This window comes from Jatropha curcas, chromosome 10 (assembly GCF_041381405.1).
Source record: "Jatropha curcas cultivar XTBG-Jc1 chromosome 10, XTBG_Jcur_1.0, whole genome shotgun sequence".
Classification (NCBI taxonomy): Eukaryota; Viridiplantae; Streptophyta; class Magnoliopsida; order Malpighiales; family Euphorbiaceae; genus Jatropha; species Jatropha curcas.
In genome coordinates this window covers 19504894-19529641 of record NC_143160.1, presented here as the reverse complement: position 1 = coordinate 19529641, position 24748 = coordinate 19504894, and the positions used below count along the sequence as shown (strand labels likewise).

The following is a 24748-nucleotide window of genomic DNA, read 5'->3' as shown; positions in this document are numbered from 1 at the left end:
TACTTGATGATAATTGATATGGATCCATTGGTGCTTCCTAGTGGGCTTGGATGTGTTCTTATCCCTTGTTGCTTGTTTTGGTCTAATTAATATGTAAGGGATATGGGCTCATAGTGTTTATTTAAGTTGTTTTGGGTTGATTTTATGATGCATGCAATCTGCCCAATATCAAGTTATTTGTTTTGGGCTGGAAATGACTTTATTTTGTGTTTTAGAGTTAAGCCCATGTGTTTTGGCCCTAGGGCAGCCTAGTTAGATGCTCTTCTTTAGGGTTATGTTTGTTGAAGGCATATAAATAGCCTCCTTAAGATGTAAAACGGGATTTTTGGCATAATTTGAATCAAAGGCAGAATTGCTCATGCTCTTGCATGTTCTTCTTAATTAGAGTGATTGTGAGAATTTGCTATCCTCTAATTGCATCAAGAATTAAGGTAAACTTATCAATTCGTTTGTGGCGTTTATCTTGTTCTTTGCTCGATTATTGGTGTTACCGTTTCATTATAAACGTGGGGTGCCATAGAGCGTTTTAATCTCGATTATTGGTGTTTCCGTTTCATTATAAACGTGGGGTGCCATAGAGGCGAACTTACATCTCATTCCTTTGATTCCCGATCCCGGTTCCTTATCATTTGGTATCAGAGCCAAATCAAAGTTTTGGGGTAAGTTCTGTTATCTTAGTTAGGAATTTGAGTTTTCTTGTTGTTGGATTCATTGTTGTTTATCTTCGTGTTACATTATCTCTTTAGATCTTGTTGGATCTAGACATTATCTCTTTAGATCTTGTTGGATCTAAACATTTTCTCTTTAGATCTTGTTGGATCTAGACATTATCTCTTTAGATCTTGTTGGATCTAGACAATTTCTCTTTAGATTTTGTTGGATTTAGATAATTTCTCTTTAAATCTTCTTGAATCTAGTTTTCTTTTTGTATCTTCTTATTGTTTGCATCATTTTCTAGTTACCCTTTTGACTAATTCAAGATCTATCTTTGAATATTCTTGTTGTTTGCTTGTTTCTTGATTAAAAAAAAAAAAAAAAAAGGTCATTGATAAAGAGAGATAAGTCAGAATTTGTTAAGGTCATTACCTACTTAAGTTGAATTGGGAGACACAAAATTGTTGGACAACCTACATACTAAGTCAATATCTACCTAGATTGAAATTGGAAGACACAATTGCTGGACAACCTAAAGGCATTTTGACTTGATTTGGGAATTTATTAATAGTCTGACGCGGAACCCAATGAAAATAAATTTCATGAACTCTATGACAAGTTTTGGAAGAGATCAAAGATCTAGAATAAACTCCCCTCTATGGCACCCAAAGCTTAAAGAAGCAAGAACACCAATAATAGAGTAAAAGAATAAGATAAACGCCACAAAGAATTGATAAGTTTACCTTGATTCTTGATGCAATTAGAAGAATGCAATCTCACACTCTCTAAAAACATGAACACGCCTAAGCATGAAGAAGTAGTCTTTAATTCATTGAATAATTGTTTTTTTATAATTACAAAATAACAAGCTATTTATACTAGTCTAAAAGGTCCAGATCCTTAAAGGATTTAGAGTTAGCTAAGGAGTAGGATTTAGCAAATCTAAACCAACTAAGGATAAGACTAACAAAATCATAACAACTTAAGGATTTGGATGTCTAATCCAAATCTACTAAAGATTGACTAAATCTAAACAAAATAAGGCTAATTATTCAAGGGTGGCCGAAATATTGGAGGCCCAACCCATTAACAAAGCAAAAACTCAAAATAAGCTAACTAACTTAATGAGAGGCAGTGACAAGCACGGCCTGGGTGTGCTATTTGGCACGGGCGTGCTTCAATGTAGGAGTTCCCTCTTGAGAGTCAGAGGGAAGCACGGCCAGGGTGTGCTATTTAGCACGGGGGTGCTTCAGAGTCAGACGAGGGCACGGCCTGGGGTGTGCCATCTAGCACGGGCGTGCTAACCAATTCATGTTCCCACTCAACATGTGCTTCTATTAATGTGAGAAACTTAGGTGTTCCTTCAAGTTCTTCATAGCACTTGTTGAAAGCAAGGTCATGGAGCTCTTTTGTAACTTGTTCTTGTATGTGTAAGGACATGGTTGCTCCATACTTCTTTGCACGGCTCCTTGTAATTGGTCCACTAGGAAGTGCTAATGGATTGCCATTGTTGTGGTTCTTGTTCCCTTGAGCCCCATAGGTGGTTGGTGGTAGTGGATCCGTATCATCCCCCTCTTCTTTAAAAAGATTTGTCCTCAAATCTGCATCCATGTCAAAGGGAGACAAATCACTAACATTAAAAGTTGCAGAAACACCATACTCACCTGGCAAGTCTATCTTGTAGGCATTGTCATTGATGCGCTCTAAGACTTGGAATGGACCATCTCCACGTGCATCTAGCTTACTCTTCCTTTGGTTGGGAAATCTTTCCTTGCGAAAGTGTACCCAAACCCAATCACCTGGCATAAGCACCAACTTCTTTTTGCCCTTGTTTGCTCTTTCAGCATATTGCTTGTTCCTCTTTTCTATGTTGGCTCTAGCCTTCTCATGTAAAGATTTCACCAATTCTGCCTTTTTATCACCATCTAAATTAGAAAGTTCATTCAAAGGTAAAGGAACAAGATCTAATACAGTTAGTGGATTAAAGCCATAAACAAGTTCAAATGGACTAAAACCTGAGGTAGAATGTATGCTACGATTATATGCAAACTCAATGAATGGCAAACAATCTTCCCAAGTTTTTAAGTTCTTGCCCACAATGGCACGAAGCAATGTTCCTAAAGTCCTATTCACAACTTCAGTTTGTCCATCTGTTTGTGGATGACAAGTTGTAGAATAAAGCAATTTAGTTCCAAGCTTACCCCACAAAACTCTCCAAAAATGTGAAAGGAACTTTGCATCCCTATCTGAAACTATAGTTCTTGGTACCCCATGTAATCTTACTACTTCTCTAAAGAATATATTAGCAACATTATTGGCATCATCAGTTTTATGACAAGGAATAAAATGAGCCATCTTGCTAAACCTATCAACAACAACAAATATGCTATCTTTACCACGCTTAGTCCTAGGTAATCCAAGTACAAAGTCCATAGATATATCAATCCAAGGAGAACTAGGAACAGGTAAAGGCATGTATAATCCATGAGGCATAGACTTAGATTTGGCCTGTTTACAAGCAATACAAGAATTACAAACTCTTTCTACATCTTTAATCATATGACGCCAATAAAAGTGTTCATTCAACATATCATAAGTCTTATGCATTCCAAAATGCCCCATCAATCCCCCACTATGAGATTCAAGCACAAGCAATTCACGCATAGAACACTTAGGCACACAAAGTTTGCCACCCTTAAACAAATATCCATCATGTCTATAGAACTTATCAAATGCTCCATGCTCACATGCTACATATATGTTGCTAAAGTCAGAATCATTCGCATATAAGTCTTTAACATACTCAAATCCAAGTAATTTAGAACTAAGTGCCGTAATTAGAGTATATCTCCTTGACAATGCATCAGCAACAACATTATCTTTTCCATGCTTGTATTTAATCACATATGGAAATTGTTCAATAAATTCAACCCACTTACCATGCCTTTTATTAAGCTTACCTTGACCCTTCAAGTGTTTTAGGGCCTCATGGTCTGTATGGATGACAAACTCCTTCGGTAGTAAGTAGTGTTGCCAAACATGTAGAGTTCTTACCAAGGCATACAACTCTTTATCATAGGTTGAATAGTTGAGTTGTGCTCCATTCAACTTCTCACTAAAGTAGGCAATTGGCTTCTTTTCTTGCATTAGGACAGCCCCAATTCCCACTCCAGAAGCATCACACTCAATCTCAAAAGTATTCTCAAAATTAGGCAAAGAAAGTATAGGTGCAGAAGTTAACTCCCCTTTAAGCGTGTCAAACGCCTTTTGTTGCTCTTCTTCCCACTTGAACCCAACTTCCTTTTTGATAATTTCTGTTAGTGGTGCTGCAATTGAAGAGAAATCTTTAACAAACCTTCTATAGAAGCTTGCTAACCCATGAAAACTCCTAACTTCAGAAACTGATTTGGGAGTTGGCCATTCTTTGATAGCTTTCACTTTCTCCTCATCTACTTCAATACCCTGTGCACTCACAATAAAACCAAGAAACACAAGTCTATCTATACAAAATGTGCATTTGTTAAGTTTAGCATACAACTTTTCTGTCCTCAAAGTTTGTAACACTATCCTAACATGCTCAATATGATCATCAAGAGACTTGCTATAGATGAGTATATCATCAAAGTATACAACCACAAATTTTCCCAAGAAGGCACGCAATACATGGTTCATAAGCCTCATAAAAGTACTAGGTGCATTAGATAGTCCAAAAGGCATAACTAACCATTCATACAAACCATACTTAGTTTTAAAAGCAGTTTTCCATTCATCACCTGGTTGCATTCTAATTTGATGGTAACCACTCATTAAATCAATTTTAGTAAAGTAAGTTGCCCCATGCAATTCATCCAACATATCATCAAGTCTAGGGATAGGGTGTCTATACTTTACTGTAATTTTGTTGACCGCTCTACAATCAACACACATGCGCCATGTTCCATCCTTTTTAGGGACTAGAAGCACGGGAACGGCACACGGGCTCATGCTTTCTCTTACCAAACCTTTTTCCATAAGTTCATCAACTTGCCTTTGCAACTCCTTTGTCTCCATTGGATTACTTCTATAGGCAGGCCTATTTGGAATGGTGGATCCAGGAATGAAGTCAATTTGATGTTCTATTCCTCTCAAAGGTGGTAAACCACTTAGTAATTCACTAGGAAAGACATCATCAAATTCCTGCAACATAGAAACAAACATAGAAGGCAAACTTTCAAGGTCAGTGTTAGTTTCAGCAAATAAAACCTCTTTGTACCTTAGAAGCAATATGGGCTTCTCCAAGGCAATAGCACACTTAACCTCTCTAATTCTTGCATAAAAAGTCTGTTTCTTTTTCTCCTCTCTTTCTTTTTCTCTCACAATTGGGCCATTAATTTGTCTTGTTATTTTTGTGGCCTCTTTTCCCTCATCCTTACTCTTTTCTCTCTTTTGTTCTCTCAATCTCAGATTCTCACTCTCATGTTTTCTTAAGGCTGAAACCTCTCTCTCTCTCTCAAGTATCTTTCTTTGGTCTTCATAAACCTCTTGAGGTGATAAAGGTACAAGAACCACCTTTTTCCCCTTATGAATCAATGAGTATCGATTGTGGAATCCATCATGATGTGCTCTTCTATCATATTGCCATGGTCTTCCCAACAATAGATGTCCAGCTTGCATAGGTACTATATCACACAAGATTTCATCTTCATACCATCCAATAGAAAATGGCACAAGTACCTGTTTGGTTACTTTCACTTCCCCACAATCATTCAACCATTGCAATTTATAAGGTTTAGGATGCTTGAGACAAGTTAAGTTCAGTTTGTTTACCATGTTTACACTAGCAACATTAGTGCAACTACCCCCATCAATGATAAGAGTACACACCTTTCCACTAATCAAGCATCTAGTGTGAAATATATTCTCACGTTGCTCAAGGCTTTCTTCCTTTACATGCATGTTCAAAGCACGTCTAGCAACCAAAGCTTCCCCATGTTCAGGAAGTATTAAATTTTCTGAATCATCATTATCATTATCTAAATTAGGCATATCATCATAATCACTACATTCAGATTCAGAACTAATATTCCCATCATCTTTAGCAATCATAACCCTTTTATTAGGACATTGAGATGCATAATGTCCTTTCCCCAAACATTTAAAACATTTAATTTCTCTAGAAGGGGTTATAGAGTTAGAGGTACCTTTGTTGCTTTTGAATGGAGTTTGGACAGCTTCTTTACCTTTTGAAGTTGAATCTGTCCTTTGAGAATTAGAACCTCTAAATTCCTTCTTCTCACCTTCTTTAGGCCATTTAGATCCCCATGTGTTGTTGGAAAACTTATTGGTGGATCTCCCCCTTTTCTGTCTTTCAAGTTTCATGGCCATATCTATCATATCCTCCAAGGTATCATACCTATACATCTCTAAGGCATCTGCAATATCTTTATTTAGACCTCCAAGGAAACGTGACATGGTGATTAGCTCATCTTCTTCAATCTTGGCTCTTGCCATGCAAATCTCCATCTCCTTGTAGTATTCTTCCACACTCCTTCCTCCTTGCACCATTCTAGCTAATTTATTGTGTAAATCCCTAAAGTAATGAGTAGGGACAAATTTTTGGTGCATTAGTTCTTTCATGAGCTCCCATGGTGGTACGGGTCGTAATCCCCTCCTTCTTCTTTTCAATAGCAATTGTTCCCACCAAAACATAGCATACCCTTTGAATTCAACAGCTGCAAGATGAGATTTCTTTTCTTGAGAATAGTTATGGCATTCAAAGATTTGTTCGACCTTCCTTTCCCATTCAAGGTACTCTTCAGCATTGTTGTTGCCTTTGAATTCTGGAATCCTCATCTTAATTGATCCCAAGTCTCCATCAAGTTTATTTGGATTGGTCTCCTCACTCTCTTCAACATCATGGTCTTGAAATCTAGTTTGTGGACGAGTTCTAGTTGTATTAGAGCTTTGTGAAGCTTTTATCTCTTGCAACTCTTCCCTCATGTCTTGGACAAGATTATTGAAGGTTCTAAACTGTCCTTGAATTGCTTCCATGAAGAGTTTTAATTGAGGATCTTTAATTGGAATTCCATCATTACCATCTCCAGATTTGCCTATACTCATGGTTAGTATTCAAAAGAAAACACAAAAGATTTAGGGTTATTGATAAATCACTCCCTCACGTGTTTACACTCTTGAATCACTCCTTGCAATTCTTCCAATTGAACTTCAGAATCTTAGTTCAACCAATCAACTCAAAGATCACGTTTAGAACAAGGAATAAAACTTAACAATGAAAAGCAAGCACAATTCTAGAAAGGAGACTCAAAACGTTATGGACAGTAGCACAAGAACACAAACAATGCACTACTTTAATGATCAATTAGAGTGTAGTGAACAAGCAAATACACCCTAACAATGTAATAGAAGCAATAGAAAGTTCACACAAAAACAAGAAACTAGAATTTAAAAGACAATATTAGGATATAATGTATGAATTTAGCTTACTACAAAGCAAACCAAATATGGACCTAATTAATTCTACCCAAAACAAAGCAAGTAATCAAAGAAAAACAATGGACAGAATCGGGCACGGGTGTGCTAGAAGAAGCACGGGCGTGCGTGTAATGCCTAGTCTAATAAGTGGAAGTCAGAAAAGTGCACGGTTGTGCTTGAGGTGAAGCACGGGCGTGCTGCCTTGTGTCCCTTTTAATGCAACCCAATTTAAGTAGGATTCTTAGATTTGACAAGGATTGTAGTAGATTTTGCTCAATCTCAAAAAGATATGGTCAACTAATTTTTGTTATCTTATCCACAAGTAGTTAAGATTGGATTTTATCACAAGATTGTAGTGGATAAACTAAATCCCATAAAATATGGTCAAATCCCTTAGGATTAGGAACAATCCCACAATGTATGGTCAAATCTTCTAAGGATTAGGAATAATCCCACAAAATATGGTCAAATCCCACAAAATAAGGTATAATCCCCTTTGGATTAGGATCAAATCTTTTGGTTGCAGGAACAAAATCAAGATCCACACACACAAATTCAATGGTGGACGAAATTTTCTATACTCTTTTTTTTTTTTTTTTAATCAACAAGGTCTAAGATCTAACTTCCAGAATTGAAACAAGAACGAAATTTATGAATTTTAATTGAAGCAAAACGAATTGAAACTAAACAAAAGAAAACAAACACACAAAGAAACAAGATGAAGAAGATAACAAACACAAAAACAAGAAGAACAATAAAACAAATAAACATAAACCCTAGAACTAAGATAAATAAGAATTTACCTTAATCTTTGGCTCTGATACCAAACTGACGCGGAACCCAATGAAAATAAATTTCATGAACTCTATGACAAGTTTTGGAAGAGATCAAAGATCTAGAATAAACTCCCCTCTATGGCACTCAAAGCTTAAAGAAGCAAGAACACCAATAATAGAGTAAAAGAATAAGATAAACGCCACAAAGAATTGATAAGTTTACCTTGATTCTTGATGCAATTAGAAGAATGCAATCTCACACTCTCTAAAAACATGAACACGCCTAAGCATGAAGAAGTAGTCTTTAATTCATTGAATAATTGTTTTTTTATAATTACAAAATAACAAGCTATTTATACTAGTCTAAAAGGTCCAGATCCTTAAAGGATTTAGAGTTAGCTAAGGAGTAGGATTTAGCAAATCTAAACCAACTAAGGATAAGACTAACAAAATCATAACAACTTAAGGATTTGGATGTCTAATCCAAATCTACTAAAGATTGACTAAATCTAAACAAAATAAGGCTAATTATTCAAGGGTGGCCGAAATATTGGAGGCCCAACCCATTAACAAAGCAAAAACTCAAAATAAGCTAACTAACTTAATGAGAGGCAGTGACAAGCACGGCCTGGGTGTGCTATTTGGCACGGGCGTGCTTCAATGTAGGAGTTCCCTCTTGAGAGTCAGAGGGAAGCACGGCCAGGGTGTGCTATTTAGCACGGGGGTGCTTCAGAGTCAGACGAGGGCACGGCCTGGGGTGTGCCATCTAGCACGGGCGTGCTAACCAATTCATGTTCCCACTCAACATGTGCTTCTATTAATGTGAGAAACTTAGGTGTTCCTTCAAGTTCTTCATAGCACTTGTTGAAAGCAAGGTCATGGAGCTCTTTTGTAACTTGTTCTTGTATGTGTAAGGACATGGTTGCTCCATACTTCTTTGCACGGCTCCTTGTAATTGGTCCACTAGGAAGTGCTAATGGATTGCCATTGTTGTGGTTCTTGTTCCCTTGAGCCCCATAGGTGGTTGGTGGTAGTGGATCCGTATCAGAACCCTTTGAATAAGTTGGCACATTAGGCGTGAATGCCTTAGGCACTGCATCTGTCCCCTTTTGTGTAGAGCTTTGAAACTCCTTTTTCTCCTCCCTTTTAGGCCATCTAGCACCCCAAGAATTGCTGTTGTTGTTGGCAGCCCTATATGATGTGGTGCTCTTCCCTTTTCTCTGCTTCTCTAACTTCATAGCCATATTCAGCATCTCCTCCATGGAATCATACTTGTACATCTCTAATGCATCAGCTATGTCTTTATTAAGGCCACCTAGGAATCTAGCCATGGTCACCTCCTCATTTTCCTCAATGTGTGCTCTAGCCATGCACATCTCCATATCCTTATGATAGTCTTCTACTGATTTGGCTCCTTGGACGAGTCTATGAAGCTTCTGATGCAACTCCCTGAAATAATGCTCAGGAAGAAAACGTTTTCTCATTACCTCCTTCATGTCTTCCCAATTGTGGATAGGTCGTCTTCCCACTTTTCTTCGACTCTGATTAAGTTGATCCCACCAAAATAGAGCATAGTCTTGGAACTCTAAGGCTGCAATTTTCACCTTTTTTTCTTCAGTATACCTGTTGCATTCAAAGATCATCTCGACCTTCCTCTCCCATTCCAAGTATTCGTCTGCATTGTTTCGGCCTTTGAAAGGTGGCACCTTGAGTTTGATGTTACCCAAGTTACCATCTAATGGTGTGTCAACCTCTTCATCATCCTCTCCATAGTAAGTTTCATTTCTGTAAACACGGCCTCTACCAATCCCTCTTCCTGATACGGATCCACTACCACCAACCACCTATGGAGTTCAAGGGAACAAGAACCACAACAATGGCAATCCATTAGCACTTCCTAATGGACCAATTACAAGGAGTCATGCAAAGAAGTATGGAGCAACCATGTCCTTACACATTCAAGAACAAGTTACAAAAGAGCTCCATGACCTTGCTTTCAACAAGTGCTATGAAGAACTTGAAGGAACACTTAAATTTCTCACATTAATAGAAGCACATGTTGAATGGGAACATGAATTGGTTAGCACGCCCGTGCTAGATGGCACACCCCAAGCCGTGCCCTCGTCTGACTTGCTGAGGAAAACAACTACCTTGAAGCACAACCCGTGCCAAATAGCACACCCAGGCCGTGCTTCCCTCTGACTCTGAAGCACCCCCGTGCCAAATAGCACACCCTGGCCGTGCTTCCCTCTGACTCTCACGAGGGAACTCCTACATTGAAGCACGCCCGTGCCAAATAGCACACCCAGGCCGTGCTTGTCCCTGCCTATCATTAAGTTAGTTAGCTTATTTTGAGTTTTTGCTTTGCTAATGGGTTGGGCCTCCAATATTTCGGCCACCCTTGAATAATTAGCCTTATTTTGATTAGATTTAGTCAATCTTTAGTGGATTTGGATTAGATCTCCAAATCCTTAAGTTGTTATGATTTTGTTAGTCAACTCCTTAGTTGGTTTAGATTTGCTAATCCTACTCCTTAGCTAACTCTAAATCCTCTAAGGATCTGGACCTCTTAGATTAGTATAAATAGCTTGTTATTTTGTAATTAAACAACAATTATTCAATGAATTAAAGACTATTTCTTCATGCTTTGGCGTGTTGGCTTTAGAGAGAGTGTGAGATTGCATTCTTCTAATTGCATCAAGAATCAAGGTAAACTTATCAATTCTTTGTGGCGTTTATCTTATTCTTTTACTCTATTATTGGTGTTCTCGCTTCTTTAAGCTTTGGGTGCCATAGAGGGGAGTTTATTCTAGATCTTTGATCTCTTCCAAAACTTGTCATTGAGTTCATGAAATTTATTTTCATTGGGTTCCGCGTCACTTCCTCTTCCTCTATTATTTCTACCTCCTCTTACCCACATAGGCTCTCTATGCCATTCATCATCCTCTTCTTCATACTCTTCATGCCAAGGTTGTCTAGAGTGCTCTTTGGAAGTGCTTGCACCCCTCCTTGTGGCATTAGGGTCATGTCTTTCTGTCTTTTGCTCTTGAATCTCCAGTCTGTCATTAAAGCTCTCCATAAGCCTAGTGATTCGTCCCATTTCTCCAGAGAAAGCATCTAGAAAGGCTTGTAGTTTTGGATCTTCAACTTTGAGAGGGCTATTATCCTTGTCTCTAGATGAATTAGACATCCTGAAATAAGATTGCAAAAATTAAGGAAATAGTTAGTTTATCACTCCCTCACGTGTTTCTCTCCTTATTTGTGACGCGGAACCCAATGAAAATAAATTTCATGAACTCAATGACAAGTTTTGGAATAGATCAAAGATCTAGAATAAATTCCCCTCTATGGCACCCAAAGCTTAAAGAAGCAAGAACACCAATAATAGAGTAAAAGAATAAGATAAACGCCACAAAGAATTGATAAGTTTACCTTGATTCTTGATGCAATTAGAAGAATGCAATCTCACACTCTCTAAAAACATGAACACGCCTAAGCATGAAGAAATAGTCTTTAATTCATTAATTGTTGATCCCTCAAAATTTACAAAATAACAAGCTATTTATACTAATCTAAGAGGTCCAGATCCTTAGAGGATTTAGAGTTAGCTAAGGAGTAGGATTTAGCAAATCTAAACCAACTAAGGAGTTGACTAACAAAATCATAACAACTTAAGGATTTGGATATCTATTCCAAATCTACTAAAGATTGACTAAATCTAAACAAAATAAGGCTAATTAATTAAGGGTGGCCGAAATATTGGAGGCCCAACCCATTAACAAAGCAAAAAAACACAAAATAAGCTAACTAGCTTCCTTCGCGAGCGCGAGCTTCACATACGCGAGCGCGACCACACCTCGCGAGCGTGATTCTACCGTGCGCGAGCGCGAGAAGCGCAAAGGAGAGGCAGAGAGTTAGGCAGCACAAGTCGCGAGCGCGATTCCAACATGCGCGAGCGCGAGCGACACTTCGCGAGCGCGAACCTTCACTGCGCGAGCGCGAGAAGCGCAAAGGAGAGGCAGTGAGTTAGGCAGCGCAAGTCGCGAGCGCGATTCCAACATGCGCGAGCGCGAGCGACACTCGCGAGCGCGAACCTTCACTGCGCGAGCGCGAGAAGCGCAAAGGAGCTCTTGCTATCCAAACATGGTTCCCACTCAACTTGTGCTTCTATTAATGTGAGAAACTTAGGTGTTCCTTCAAGTTCTTCATAGCACTTGTTGAAAGCAAGGTCATGGAGCTCTTGTGTGATTTGTTCTTGAATATATAAGGACATGGTTGCTCCATACTTCTTTGCACGGCTCCTTGTAATTGGTCCATTAGGAAGTGCTAATGGATTGCCATTGTTGTGGTCCTTGTTTCCTTGAGCTCCATAGGTGGTTGGTGGTAGTGGATCCGTATCATCCCCCCCTTCTTTAAAAAGATTTGTCCTCAAATCTGCATCCATGTCAAGGGAGACAAATCACTAATATTAAAAGTTGCAGAAACATTATACTCACCTGGTAAGTCTATTTTGTAGGCATTGTCATTGATGCGTTCTAAGACTTGGAATGGCCCATCTCCACGTGCATCTAGCTTATTCTTCCTTTGGTTGGGAAATCTTTCCTTGCGAAAGTGTACCCAAACCCAATCACCTGGCATAAGTACTAACTTCTTCCTGCCCTTGTTGGCTTGATTAGCATATTGCTTGTTCCTCTTTTCTATGTTGGCTCTAGCCTTCTCATGTAAAGACTTCACCAATTCTGCCTTTTTCTCACCATCTAGATTAGAAAGTTCATTCAAAGGTAAAGGAACAAGATCTAATACAGTTAGTGGATTAAAGCCATAAACAAGTTCAAATGGGCTAAAACCTGAGGTAGAATGTATGCTACGATTATATGCAAACTCAATGAATGGCAAACAATCTTCCCAAGTTTTCAAGTTCTTACCCACAATAGCACGAAGCAATGTTCCTAAAGTTCTATTCACAACTTCAGTTTGTCCATCTGTTTGTGGATGACAAGTTGTAGAATAAAGTAATTTAGTTCCAAGTTTACCCCACAAAACCCTCCAAAAGTGTGAAAGAAACTTTGCATCCCTATCAGAAACTATTGTTCTTGGTACCCCATGCAATCTTACCACTTCTTTAAAGAATAATTCAGCAACATTATTGGCATCATCAGTTTTATGACAAGGAATAAAATGAGCCATCTTGCTAAATCTATCAACAACAACAAATATGCTATCTTTACCACGTTTAGTCCTAGGTAATCCAAGTACAAAGTCCATAGATATATCAATCCAAGGAGAACTAGGAACAGGTAAAGGCATGTATAATCCATGAGGCATAGACTTAGATTTGGCCTGTTTACAAGTAATACAAGAGTTACAAACCCTCTCTACATCTTTAATCATATGAGGCCAATAGAAGTGTTCATTCAACATATCATAAGTCTTATGTACCCCAAAGTGTCCCATCAATCCCCCACTATGAGATTCAATCACAAGCAATTCACGCATAGAACATTTAGGCACACAAAGTTTGTTGTTCTTAAACAAATATCCATCATGTCTATAGAACTTATCAAATGCTCCATGCTCACATGCTACATATATGTTGCCAAAATCAGAATCATTCACATACAAGTCTTTAACATACTCAAATCCAAGCAATTTAGAGCTAAGAGCAGTAATTAGAGTATATCTTCTTGATAATGCATCAGCAACAACATTGTCTTTTCCATGCTTGTATTTAATCACATATGGAAATTGTTCAATAAATTCAACCCACTTACCATGTCTTTTATTGAGCTTACCTTGACCCTTCAAGTGTTTTAGGGCCTCATGGTCAGTATGGATGACAAACTCTTTAGGTAATAAGTAGTGTTGCCAAACATGTAAAGTTCTTACCAAGGCATAAAGCTCTTTGTCATAGGTTGAATAGTTGAGTTGTGCTCCATTCAACTTCTCACTAAAGTAGGCAATTGGCTTCTTTTCTTGCATTAGGACAGCCCCAATTCCCACTCCAGAAGCATCACACTCAATCTCAAAAGTATTATCAAAATTAGGCAAAGAAAGTATAGGTGTAGAAGTTAACTTCCCTTTTAGTGTTTCGAATGCCCTTTGTTGTTCTTCTCCCCACTTAAATCCAACTTCCTTTTTGATAATTTCTGTTAGTGGTGCTGCAATTGAAGAGAAATCTTTAACAAACCTTCTATAGAAGCTTGCCAACCCATGAAAACTCCTAACTTCAGAAACCGATTTGGGAGTTGGCCATTCTTTGATAGCTTTCACTTTCTCCTCATCTACTTCAATACCCTGTGCACTCACAATAAAACCAAAAAATACAAGTCTATCTATACAAAATGTGCATTTGTTAAGTTTAGCATACAACTTTTCTGTCCTCAAAGTTTGTAACACTATCCTAACATGCTCAATATGATCATTAAGAGACTTGCTATAGATGAGTATATCATCAAAGTATACAACCACAAACTTTCCTAAGAAGGCACGCAATACATGGTTCATAAGCCTCATAAAAGTACTAGGTGCATTAGATAGTCCAAAAGGCATAACTAACCATTCATACAAACCATACTTAGTTTTAAAAGCAGTTTTCCATTCATCACCTGGTTGCATTCTAATTTGATGGTAACCACTCATTAAATCAATTTTAGTAAAGTAAGTTGCCCCATGCAATTCATCTAACATATCATCAAGTCTAGGGATAGGGTGTCTATACTTTACTGTGATTTTGTTGACTGCTCTACAATCAACACACATGCGCCATGTTCCATCCTTTTTAGGTACTAGAAGCACGGGAACGGCACACGGGCTCATACTTTCTCTCACCAAACCTTTCTCCATAAGTTCATCCACTTGCCTTTGCAACTCCTTTGTTTCCATTGGATTGCTTCTATAGGCAGGCCTATTTGGAATGGTGGATCCAGGAATGAAGTCAATTTGATGTTCTATTCCTCTTAAAGGTGGTAAACCACTTGGTAATTCACTAGGAAAGACATCATCAAATTCCTGCAACATAGAAACAAACATAGAAGGCAAATTGTCAAGGTTAGTGTTAGATTCAGTAAACAAAACTTCCTTGTACCTAAGAAGCAATATGGGCTTCTCTAAGGCAATGGCACACTTAACCTCTCTAGTTCTTGCATAAAAAGTCTATTTCTTTTTCTCCTCTCTTTGTTTTTCACTCACAATTGGGCCATTAATTTGTTTTGTTATTTTTGTGGCCTCTTTTCCCTCATCCTTACTTTTTTCTCTCTTTTGTTCTCTCAATCTCAGATTCTCACTCTCTTTTTTTCTCAAGGCCGAAACCTCTCTCTCTCTCTCAATTATCTTTCTTTGGTCTTCATAAACCTCTTGAGGTGATAAAGGTACAAGAACCACCTTTTTCCCTTTATGAATCAAAGAATATCGATTGTGGAATCCATCATGAAGTGCTCTTCTATCATATTGCCATGGTCTTCCCAACAATAGATGTCCAGCTTGCATAGGTACTATATCACACAAAATCTCATCTTCATACCATCCAATAGAAAATGGCACAAGTACCTGTTTAGTTACTTTCACCTCCCCACAATCATTTAACCATTGCAACCTATAAGGCTTAGGATGCTTGAGACAAGTTAAGTTCAGTTTGTTTACCATGTTTACACTAGCAACATTAGTGCAACTACCCCCATCAACAATAAGAGTACACACTTTTCCACTAATCAAACATCTAGTGTGAAATATATTCTCACGTTGCTCAAGGCTTTCTTCTTTTACATGCATGTTCAAAGCACGTCTAGCAACCAAAGCTTCTCCATGTTCAGGAAGTATTAAATTTTCTGAATTATCATTATCATCATCTAAATTAGGCATATCATCATAATCACTACATTCAGATTCAGAACTAATATTCCCATCATCTTTAGCAATCATAACTCTTTTATTAGGACATTGAGATGTATAATGCCCTTTCCCCAAACATTTAAAGCATTTAATTTCTCTAGAAGGTGATATGGATCCATTGGTGCTTCCTAGTGGGCTTGGATGTGTTCTTATCCCTTGTTGCTTGTTTTGGTCTAATTAATATGTAAGGGATATGGGCTCATAGTGTTTATTTAAGTTGTTTTGGGTTGATTTTATGATGCATGCAATCTGCCCAATATCAAGTTATTTGTTTTGGGCTGGAAATGACTTTATTTTGTGTTTTAGAGTTAAGCCCATGTGTTTTGGCCCTAGGGCAGCCTAGTTAGATGCTCTTCTTTAGGGTTATGTTTGTTGAAGGCATATAAATAGCCTCCTTAAGATGTAAAACGGGATTTTTGGCATAATTTGAATCAAAGGCAGAATTGCTCATGCTCTTGCATGTTCTTCTTAATTAGAGTGATTGTGAGAATTTGCTATCCTCTAATTGCATCAAGAATTAAGGTAAACTTATCAATTCGTTTGTGGCGTTTATCTTGTTCTTTGCTCGATTATTGGTGTTACCGTTTCATTATAAACGTGGGGTGCCATAGAGCGTTTTAATCTCGATTATTGGTGTTTCCGTTTCATTATAAACGTGGGGTGCCATAGAGGCGAACTTACATCTCATTCCTTTGATTCCCGATCCCGGTTCCTTATCAGAAGGGGTTGTAGAGTTAGAAGTACCTTTGTTGCTTTTAATGGAGTTTGGACAGTTTCTTTACCCTTTGAAGTTGAATCTGTCCTTTGAGAATTTGAACCTCTAAATTCCTTCTTCTCACCTTCTTTAGACCATTTAGATCCCCATGTGTTGTTGGAATACTTGTTGGTGTTGGATCTCCCCTTTTTCTGTCTTTCAAGTTTCATGGCCATATCTACCATCTCCTCTAAGCTTTCATACCTATACATCTCTAAAGCATCAGCAATGTCTTTATTGAGACCCCCTAGGAAACGTGACATGGTGATTTGCTCCTCCTCTTCAATCTTGGCTCTTGCCATGCAAATCTCCATCTCCTTGTAGTATTCTTCAACACTCCTTCCTCCTTGCACCATTCTAGCTAATTTGTTATGTAAATCCCTAAAGTAATGAGTAGGGACAAATTTTTGGTGCATTAGCTCTTTCATGATCTCCCATGGTGGTACGGGTCGTAATCCTTTCCTTCTTCTTTTCAACAGCAATTGTTCCCACCAAAACATGGCATAACCTTTGAATTCAACAGCAGCAAGATGGGATTTCTTTTCTTGAGAATAGCTATGGCATTCAAAGATTTGTTCTACCTTTCTCTCCCATTCAAGGAATTCTTCAGCATTATTGTTGCCTTTGAATTATGGAATCCTCATCTTAATTGATCCCAAGTCCCCATCAAGTTTATTAGGATTGGTCTCTTCACTCTCTTCATCATCATGGTCCTGAAATCTAGCTTGTGGACGAGTTTTAGTTGTATTAGAGCTTTGTGAAGCCTTTATCTCTTGCAATTCCTCCCTCATGTCTTGGACAAGATTATTGAAGGTTCTAAACTGTCCTTGAATTGCTTCCATGAAGAGTTTTAATTGAGGATCTTTAATTGGAATTCCATCATTACTGACGCGAAACCCAATGAAAATAAATTTCATGAACTCAATGACAAGTTTTGGAATAGATCAAAGATCTAGAATAAATTCCCCTCTATGGCACCCAAAGCTTAAAGAAGCAAGAACACCAATAATAGAGTAAAAGAATAAGATAAACGCCACAAAGAATTGATAAGTTTACCTTGATTCTTGATGCAATTAGAAGAATGCAATCTCACACTCTCTAAAAACATGAACACGCCTAAGCATGAAGAAATAGTCTTTAATTCATTAATTGTTGATCCCTCAAAATTTACAAAATAACAATCTATTTATACTAATCTAAGAGGTCCAGATCCTTAGAGGATTTAGAGTTAGCTAAGGAGTAGGATTTAGCAAATCTAAACCAACTAAGGAGTTGACTAACAAAATCATAACAACTTAAGGATTTGGATATCTATTCCAAATCTACTAAAGATTGACTAAATCTAAACAAAATAAGGCTAATTAATCAAGGGTGGCCGAAATATTGGAGGCCCAACCCATTAACAAAGCAAAAAAACACAAAATAAGCTAACTAGCTTCCTTCGCGAGCGCGAGCTTCACATACGCGAGCGCGACCACACCTCGCGAGCGCGATTCTACCGTGCGCGAGCGCGAGAAGCGCAAAGGAGAGGCAGAGAGTTAGGCAGCGCAAGTCGCGAGCGCGATTCCAACATGCGCGAGCGCGAGCGACACTTCGCGAGCGCGAACCTTCACTGCGCGAGCGCGAGAAGCGCAAAGGAGAGGCAGTGAGTTAGGCAGCGCAAGTCGCGAGCGCAAGCGACACTCGCGAGCGCGAACCTTCACTGCGCGAGCGCGAGAAGCGCAAAGGAGCTCTTGCTATCCAAACATGGTTCCCACTCAACTTGTGCTTCTATTAATGTGAGAAACTTAGGTGTTCCTTCAAGTTCTTCATAGCACTTGTTGAAAGCAAGGTCATGGAGCTCTTGTGTGATTTGTTCTTGAATATATAAGGACATGGTTGCTCCATACTTCTTTGCACGGCTCCTTGTAATTGGTCCATTAGGAAGTGCTAATGGATTGCCATTGTTGTGGTCCTTGTTTCCTTGAGCTCCATAGGTGGTTGGTGGTAGTGGATCCGTATCAATTTGGCTTTTTTTTTTTTTCAATATGTGGGTTTCACTCCAGCCTTTTACCACTCTTTCCACTTGAATAATTGCACTTCAGAATCCCAAAGTTGCTACAAAAGTCAAGAGAAAGTTAGGAAAAACAAAGAATATAATTAAGTAATGCACAAACTCTATCAAGAAATCACAATGTTTGAATTGCAATACAAGAATAAGAAAGGTGTATTGCTAGAAATCAATAAACTAAAGTGTAGGAACAAGCAAATAACACTTTAGCAATGTTAAATAAAGCAAAGATAGCACACAAACAAGAAATTGAAACTAGAATTTAAAAGACGATTTAGGGATATAGCGTATGAATTTAGTTCGCTACAAAGCAAACCAAATATGGACCTAATTAATTCTACCCAATCAAAGCAAGCAAACAAAGAAAACCCAAAAAAAAATTATTTTTTTTAAGGTACTGTAGCAAGTTTGCTTCTGAGTTCCTGTAGCAAGTTACTGTAGCACAACGTTTTTGATTTATATCCTCACTTAACCTACAAATGTGACCCAATTTAGGTAGGGTAAGGGCTTAACAAGGTATAAGTGGATGGTTTGTGTCTCCCAATTCAATTTAGGTAGGTAATGACTTAGTCCAACAATGACTTTTGTGTCTCCCAATTCAATTTTAGGTAGGTAATGACTTTGTCCAACAATGATTTTTTGTCTCCCAATTCAATTTTAGGTAGGTAATGTCTTTAACAACCAATTCAGATCTAGATTTTTTTTTTTTTATCAAGAAATAAGCAAACAACAAGAATATTCAAAGATAGATCTTGAATTAGTCAAAGGGTAACTAGAAAATGATGCAAACAATAAGAAGATACAAAGAGAAATTGTCTAGACATTATTATCTCTTTAGATCTTGTTGGGTCTAGACAATTTCTCATTAGATCTTCTTGGATCTAGAATTTTCTTGTTAAATCTTCTTGAATCTAGTTTTGCCAAATAGCACACCCGGGCCGTGCTTCCCTCTGACTCTCACGAGGGAACTCCTACATTGAAGCACGCCCGTGCCAAATAGCACACCCAGGCCGTGCTTGTCCCTGCCTATCATTAAGTTAGTTAGCTTATTTTGAGTTTTTGCTTTGCTAATGGGTTGGGCCTCCAATATTTCGGCCACCCTTGAATAATTAGCCTTATTTTGATTAGATTTAGTCAATCTTTAGTGGATTTGGATTAGATCTCCAAATCCTTAAGTTGTTATGATTTTGTTAGTCAACTCCTTAGTTGGTTTAGATTTGCTAATCCTACTCCTTAGCTAACTCTAAAGCCTCTAAGGATCTGGACCTCTTAGATTAGTATAAATAGCTTGTTATTTTGTAATTACCAACAATTATTCAATGAATTAAAGACTACTTCTTCATGCTTAGGCGTGTTCATGTTTTTAGAGAGTGTGAGATTGCATTCTTCTAATTGCATCAAGAATCAAGGTAAACTTATCAATTCTTTGTGGCGTTTATCTTATTCTTTTACTCTATTATTAGTGTTCTTGCTTCTTTAAGCTTTAGGTGCCATAGAGGGAAGTTTATTCTAGATCTTTGATCTCTTCCAAAACTTGTCATTGAGTTCATGAAATTTATTTTCATTGGGTTCCGCGTCAACATTTGTGGGTTAAGTGAGGATACAAGTCAAGCACGCTGTGCTACAGTAACTTGCTACAGGAACTCAGAAGCATCCGTGCTACAGTACCTTTAAAAAAAAAAATTTTTTTTTTTTGGGTTTTCTTTGTTTGCTTGCTTTGATTGGGTAGAATTAATTAGGTCCATATTTGGTTTGCTTTGTAGTGAACTAAATTCATACATTATATCCAGAAATTGTCTTTTAAATTCTAGTTTCTATTTCTTGTTTGTGTGCTATCTTTGCTTCATTTATATTGTTAGGGTGTATTTGCTTGTTCCAACACTCTAATTAATAATCAAGTAGTACATTGTTTTGTTCTTGTGCTACCATTCATTTCGTTTGAGTTTTCTTTCTAGAATTGTGCTTACGTTTCTTTTGTTAAGGTTTATTTTCCTTGTGTTCTAAACGTGCTTTGAGATTGATTGGTTGGCCTGAAATTCTGAAGTACAATTGGAGGATTTGCAAGGAGTGATTAAAGAGTGTAAACACGTGAGGGAGTGCTTTATCACTAACTCAAATGTTTTCGTGTTTTCTATTTTGAACACTAACCATGAGTGCATGCACATCTAGAGATAATAGTGGGGATGGAAGGCAAATAGAGGATCCCCAATTGAAACTTGTAATGGAGTCAATTCTAGGACAGTTTAGAACCTTCAACAATTTTGTCCAAGATATGAGAAAGGAGTTGCAGGAGATTAAAGTTGCCCAACGCTCTAATACAACAAGAGCTCGTCCTAGTACTACACCAACTAGATTTCAAGCCCTTGAAGAGAAGGAGGTTGATAATCCTAATCATTACTTTAGGGATTTGAACAATGAGTTAGGAAGGGTGCAAGGAAGGAAGAATGTGGATTACCTCAATAGGTATTCATTCACAAAGGAAGGACGGATGACCAGTTTAAAATCACTTTCCTCAAAAGAAGTGTATGGAGACCAATGTAGAAAACAAAAGATGAGTTTTGAGGCTGTAAATAAAGAAAAAGAGTGTAAAAATAAAATGAGTGAAAATATACTGAGTGCAAATAAAAAGAAAGAGGGAGAAGAAAAGGAAAAACAAATTCAACCTATATTTGTACCTTTGTGCAAAGAAGTTTGTTTAACCATCAATGATCCTAACCCATCTTTGCCAAGTGTGTTTATGGATCCTTTGCAGGAATTTGAAGTATCTACTAATCAAAAGAAGCTACCTGAGAAAGAGGCTTCGGCTTTTAAGGAAAAAGGGAGTGAGGTTTCAAGTTTGAGAGAGCAAAATGGAAGTGAAAAGAGTGAAAAGAGAGAAAAGAAAAATGAAGGAAAAAGGGGAAAAGAGGCCAAGAGTGAAAAGAAACAATTAAATGGCCCAATGGTGAGTGAAACACCGAGGAAGGAGAGAAAGAAACAAACTCTTTATGTGAGAGAGGGAAAGAAACGAAGTAGTGTTAATGATAGTAGGCCGGTCTTGATGATTCGATTGAAAGAATTTTTGCTTAATTTGCCTAACATTGACACTTCTACTTTGCCTTCTAGTATTGTTTCTTTGTTACAGGAGTTCTCTAATGGTGAGAAGAAAGCTGCCTTAGTCAAGGAGATGCTGATACGGATCCACTACCACCAACCACCTATGGAGCTCAAGGAAACAAGGACCACAACAATGGCAATCCATTAGCACTTCCTAATGGACCAATTACAAGGAGCCGTGCAAAGAAGTATGGAGCAACCATGTCCTTATATATTCAAGAACAAATCACACAAGAGCTCCATGACCTTGCTTTCAACAAGTGCTATGAAGAACTTGAAGGAACACCTAAGTTTCTCACATTAATAGAAGCACAAGTTGAGTGGGAACCATGTTTGGATAGCACGCCCATGCAAGGTGGCACACCCCAGGCCATGCAAGCTCACTGCATCTCCTTTGCGCTTCTCGCGCTCGCGCAGTGAAGGTTCGCGCTCGCGAGTGTCGCTCGCGCTCGCGCATGTTGGAATCGCGCTCGCGATTTGCGCTGCCTAACTCACTGCCTCTCCTTTGCGCTTCTCGCGCTCGCGCAGTGAAGGTTCGCGCTCGCAAAGTGTCGCTCGCGCTCGCGCATGTTGGAATCGCGCTCGCGATTTGCGCTGCCTAACTCACTGCCTCTCCTTTGCGCTTCTCGTGCTCGCGCAGTGAAGGTTCGCGCTCGCGAAGTGTCGCTCGCGCTCGCGCATGTTGGAATCGCGCTCGCGACTTGCGCTGCCTAACTCTCTGCCTCTCCTTTGCGCTTCTCGCGCTCGCGCACAGTAGAATCGCGCTCGCGAGGTGTGGTCGCGCTCGCGTATGTGAAGCTCGCGCTCGCGAAGGAAGCTAGTTAGCTTATTTTGTGTTTTTTTGCTTTGTTAATGGGTTAGGCCTCCAATATTTCGGCCACCCTTGATTAATTAGCCTTATTTTGTTTAGATTTAGTCAATCTTTAGTAGATTTGGAATAGATATCCAAATCCTTAAGTTGTTATGATTTTGTTAGTCAACTCCTTAGTTGGTTTAGATTTGCTAAATCCTACTCCTTAGCTAACTCTAAATCCTCTAAGGATCTGGACCTCTTAGATTAGTATAAATAGCTTGTTATTTTGTAATTTTCAAGAATCAACAATTAATGAATTAAAGACTATTTCTTCATGCTTAGGCGTGTTCATGTTTTTAGAGAGTGTGAGATTGCATTCTTCTAATTGCATCAAGAATCAAGGTAAACTTATCAATTCTTTGTGGCGTTTATCTTATTCTTTTACTCTATTATTGGTGTTCTTGCTTCTTTAAGCTTTGGGTGCCATAGAGGGGAATTTATTCTAGATCTTTGATCTATTCCAAAACTTGTCATTGAGTTCATGAAATTTATTTTCATTGGGTTCCGCGTCAGTTTGGTATCAGAGCCAAAGATTAAGGTAAATTCTTATTTATCTTAGCTCTAGGATCTGTGTTTATTTGTTTTTCTTATTCTTATTGTTCTTGTGTTTGTTTTCTTCTTCATCTTATTCTTTTATGTTTGTTTTCTTGTTTGATTGTTTCAATTCGTTTTTGTTTCAATTAAATTTAGTAATTTCGTGCTTGTTTCAATTCTGGAAGTTTAGATCTTAGATCTTGTTGTTAAAAAAAAAAAAAAAAAAGAGTATAGAAAGAAAATTTCGTCCACCATTGAAATTGCTAGTGTGGATCTTGATTTTGTTCCTGCAACCAAGAGATTTGATCCTAATTCAAAGGGATTTTACCTTATTTTGTGGGATTTTGCCATAATTTGTGGGATTATTCCTAATCCTTAAGAGATTTGACCATATCTAGTGGGATTGTGCCTAATCCTAAGGGATTTGACCATATTTTGTGGGATTTAGTTTATCCACCATAATCTTGTGATAAAATCCAATCTTAACTACTTGTGGATAAGATAACAAAGATTAGTTGACCATATCTTTGAGATTGAGAAAATCTACTACAATCCTTATCAAATCTAAGAATCCTACTTAAATTGGGTTGCATTAAAAAGGGAACAAGGCAGCACGCCCGTGCTACACCTCAAGCACACCCGTGCTAGATCTTGCCTACCACTTGTTGGACTAGGCCTAATTACACACGCCCGTGCTCTGTTCTGGCCCTATCTTAAAATTGTGTTCTTTTGATTTTTCTTTGTTTGCTTGCTTTGTTTTGGGTAGAATTAATTAGGTCCATATTTGGTTTGCTTTGTAGTAAGCTAAATTCATACATTATATCCTAAAATTGTCTTTTAAATTCTAGTTTCTTGTTTTTGTGTGAACTTTCTATTGCTTCTATTACATTGTTAGGGTGTGTTTGCTTGTTTACTACACTCTAATTGATCATTAAAAGTAGTGCATTGTTTATGTTCTTGTGCTACTGTCCATATCGTTTTGAGTCTTCTTTCTAAGAATTTGTGCTTGCTTTTCATTGTTAAGTTTTATTCCTTGATTCTAAACGTGATCTTTGAGTTGGTTGGTTGAACTAAGATTCTGAAGTTCAATTGGAAGAATTGCAAGGAGTGATACAAGAGTGTAAACACGTGAGGGAGTGAATTACCATTAACTTAAATCTTCTTGTGTTTTTTTCTTTTGAATACTAACCATGAGCACAGGCAAATCTGGAGATGGTAATGATGGAATTCCAATTAAAGATCCTCAATTAAAACTCTTCATGGAAGCAATTCAAGGACAGTTTAGAACCTTCAATAATCTTGTCCAAGACATGAGGGAGGAATTGCAAGAGATAAAGGCTTCACAAAGCTCTAATACAACTAAAACTCGTCCACAAGCTAGATTTCAGGACCATGATGATGAAGAGAGTGAAGAGACCAATCCTAATAAACTTGATGGGGACTTGGGATCAATTAAGATGAGGATTCCAGAATTCAAAGGCAACAATAATGCTGAAGAATTCCTTGAATGGGAGAGAAAGGTAGAACAAATCTTTGAATGCCATAGCTATTCTCAAGAAAAGAAATCCCATCTTGCTGCTGTTGAATTCAAAGGTTATGCCATGTTTTGGTGGGAACAATTGCTGTTGAAAAGAAGAAGGAAAGGATTACGACCCGTACCACCATGGGAGATC

At 38.1% G+C, this 24748-nt stretch overlaps 1 protein-coding gene across 1 annotated transcript in view; it reads right to left on the bottom strand.

The window, feature by feature from the left end:
• The window catches only part of LOC149493226 (uncharacterized), a 39628-nt gene extending 18871 nt beyond the window's left edge, over window positions 1-20757 (bottom strand). The window contains exons 1-10 of the mRNA XM_089715443.1: window positions 20741-20757; window positions 16571-17097; window positions 15752-15916; window positions 15336-15703; window positions 14659-14909; window positions 13580-14229; window positions 12677-13447; window positions 12398-12523; window positions 10816-10859; window positions 8953-9745 (exon numbers count right to left, since the gene is read on the bottom strand). Of these exons, the coding sequence (XP_089571569.1) occupies window positions 8953-9745; window positions 10816-10859; window positions 12398-12523; window positions 12677-13447; window positions 13580-14229; window positions 14659-14909; window positions 15336-15703; window positions 15752-15916; window positions 16571-17097; window positions 20741-20757 (3712 nt within the window). The remainder of the gene's footprint in view (window positions 1-8952; window positions 9746-10815; window positions 10860-12397; window positions 12524-12676; window positions 13448-13579; window positions 14230-14658; window positions 14910-15335; window positions 15704-15751; window positions 15917-16570; window positions 17098-20740) is intronic.
• Between the last annotated feature and the right edge of the window lie 3991 nt (window positions 20758-24748).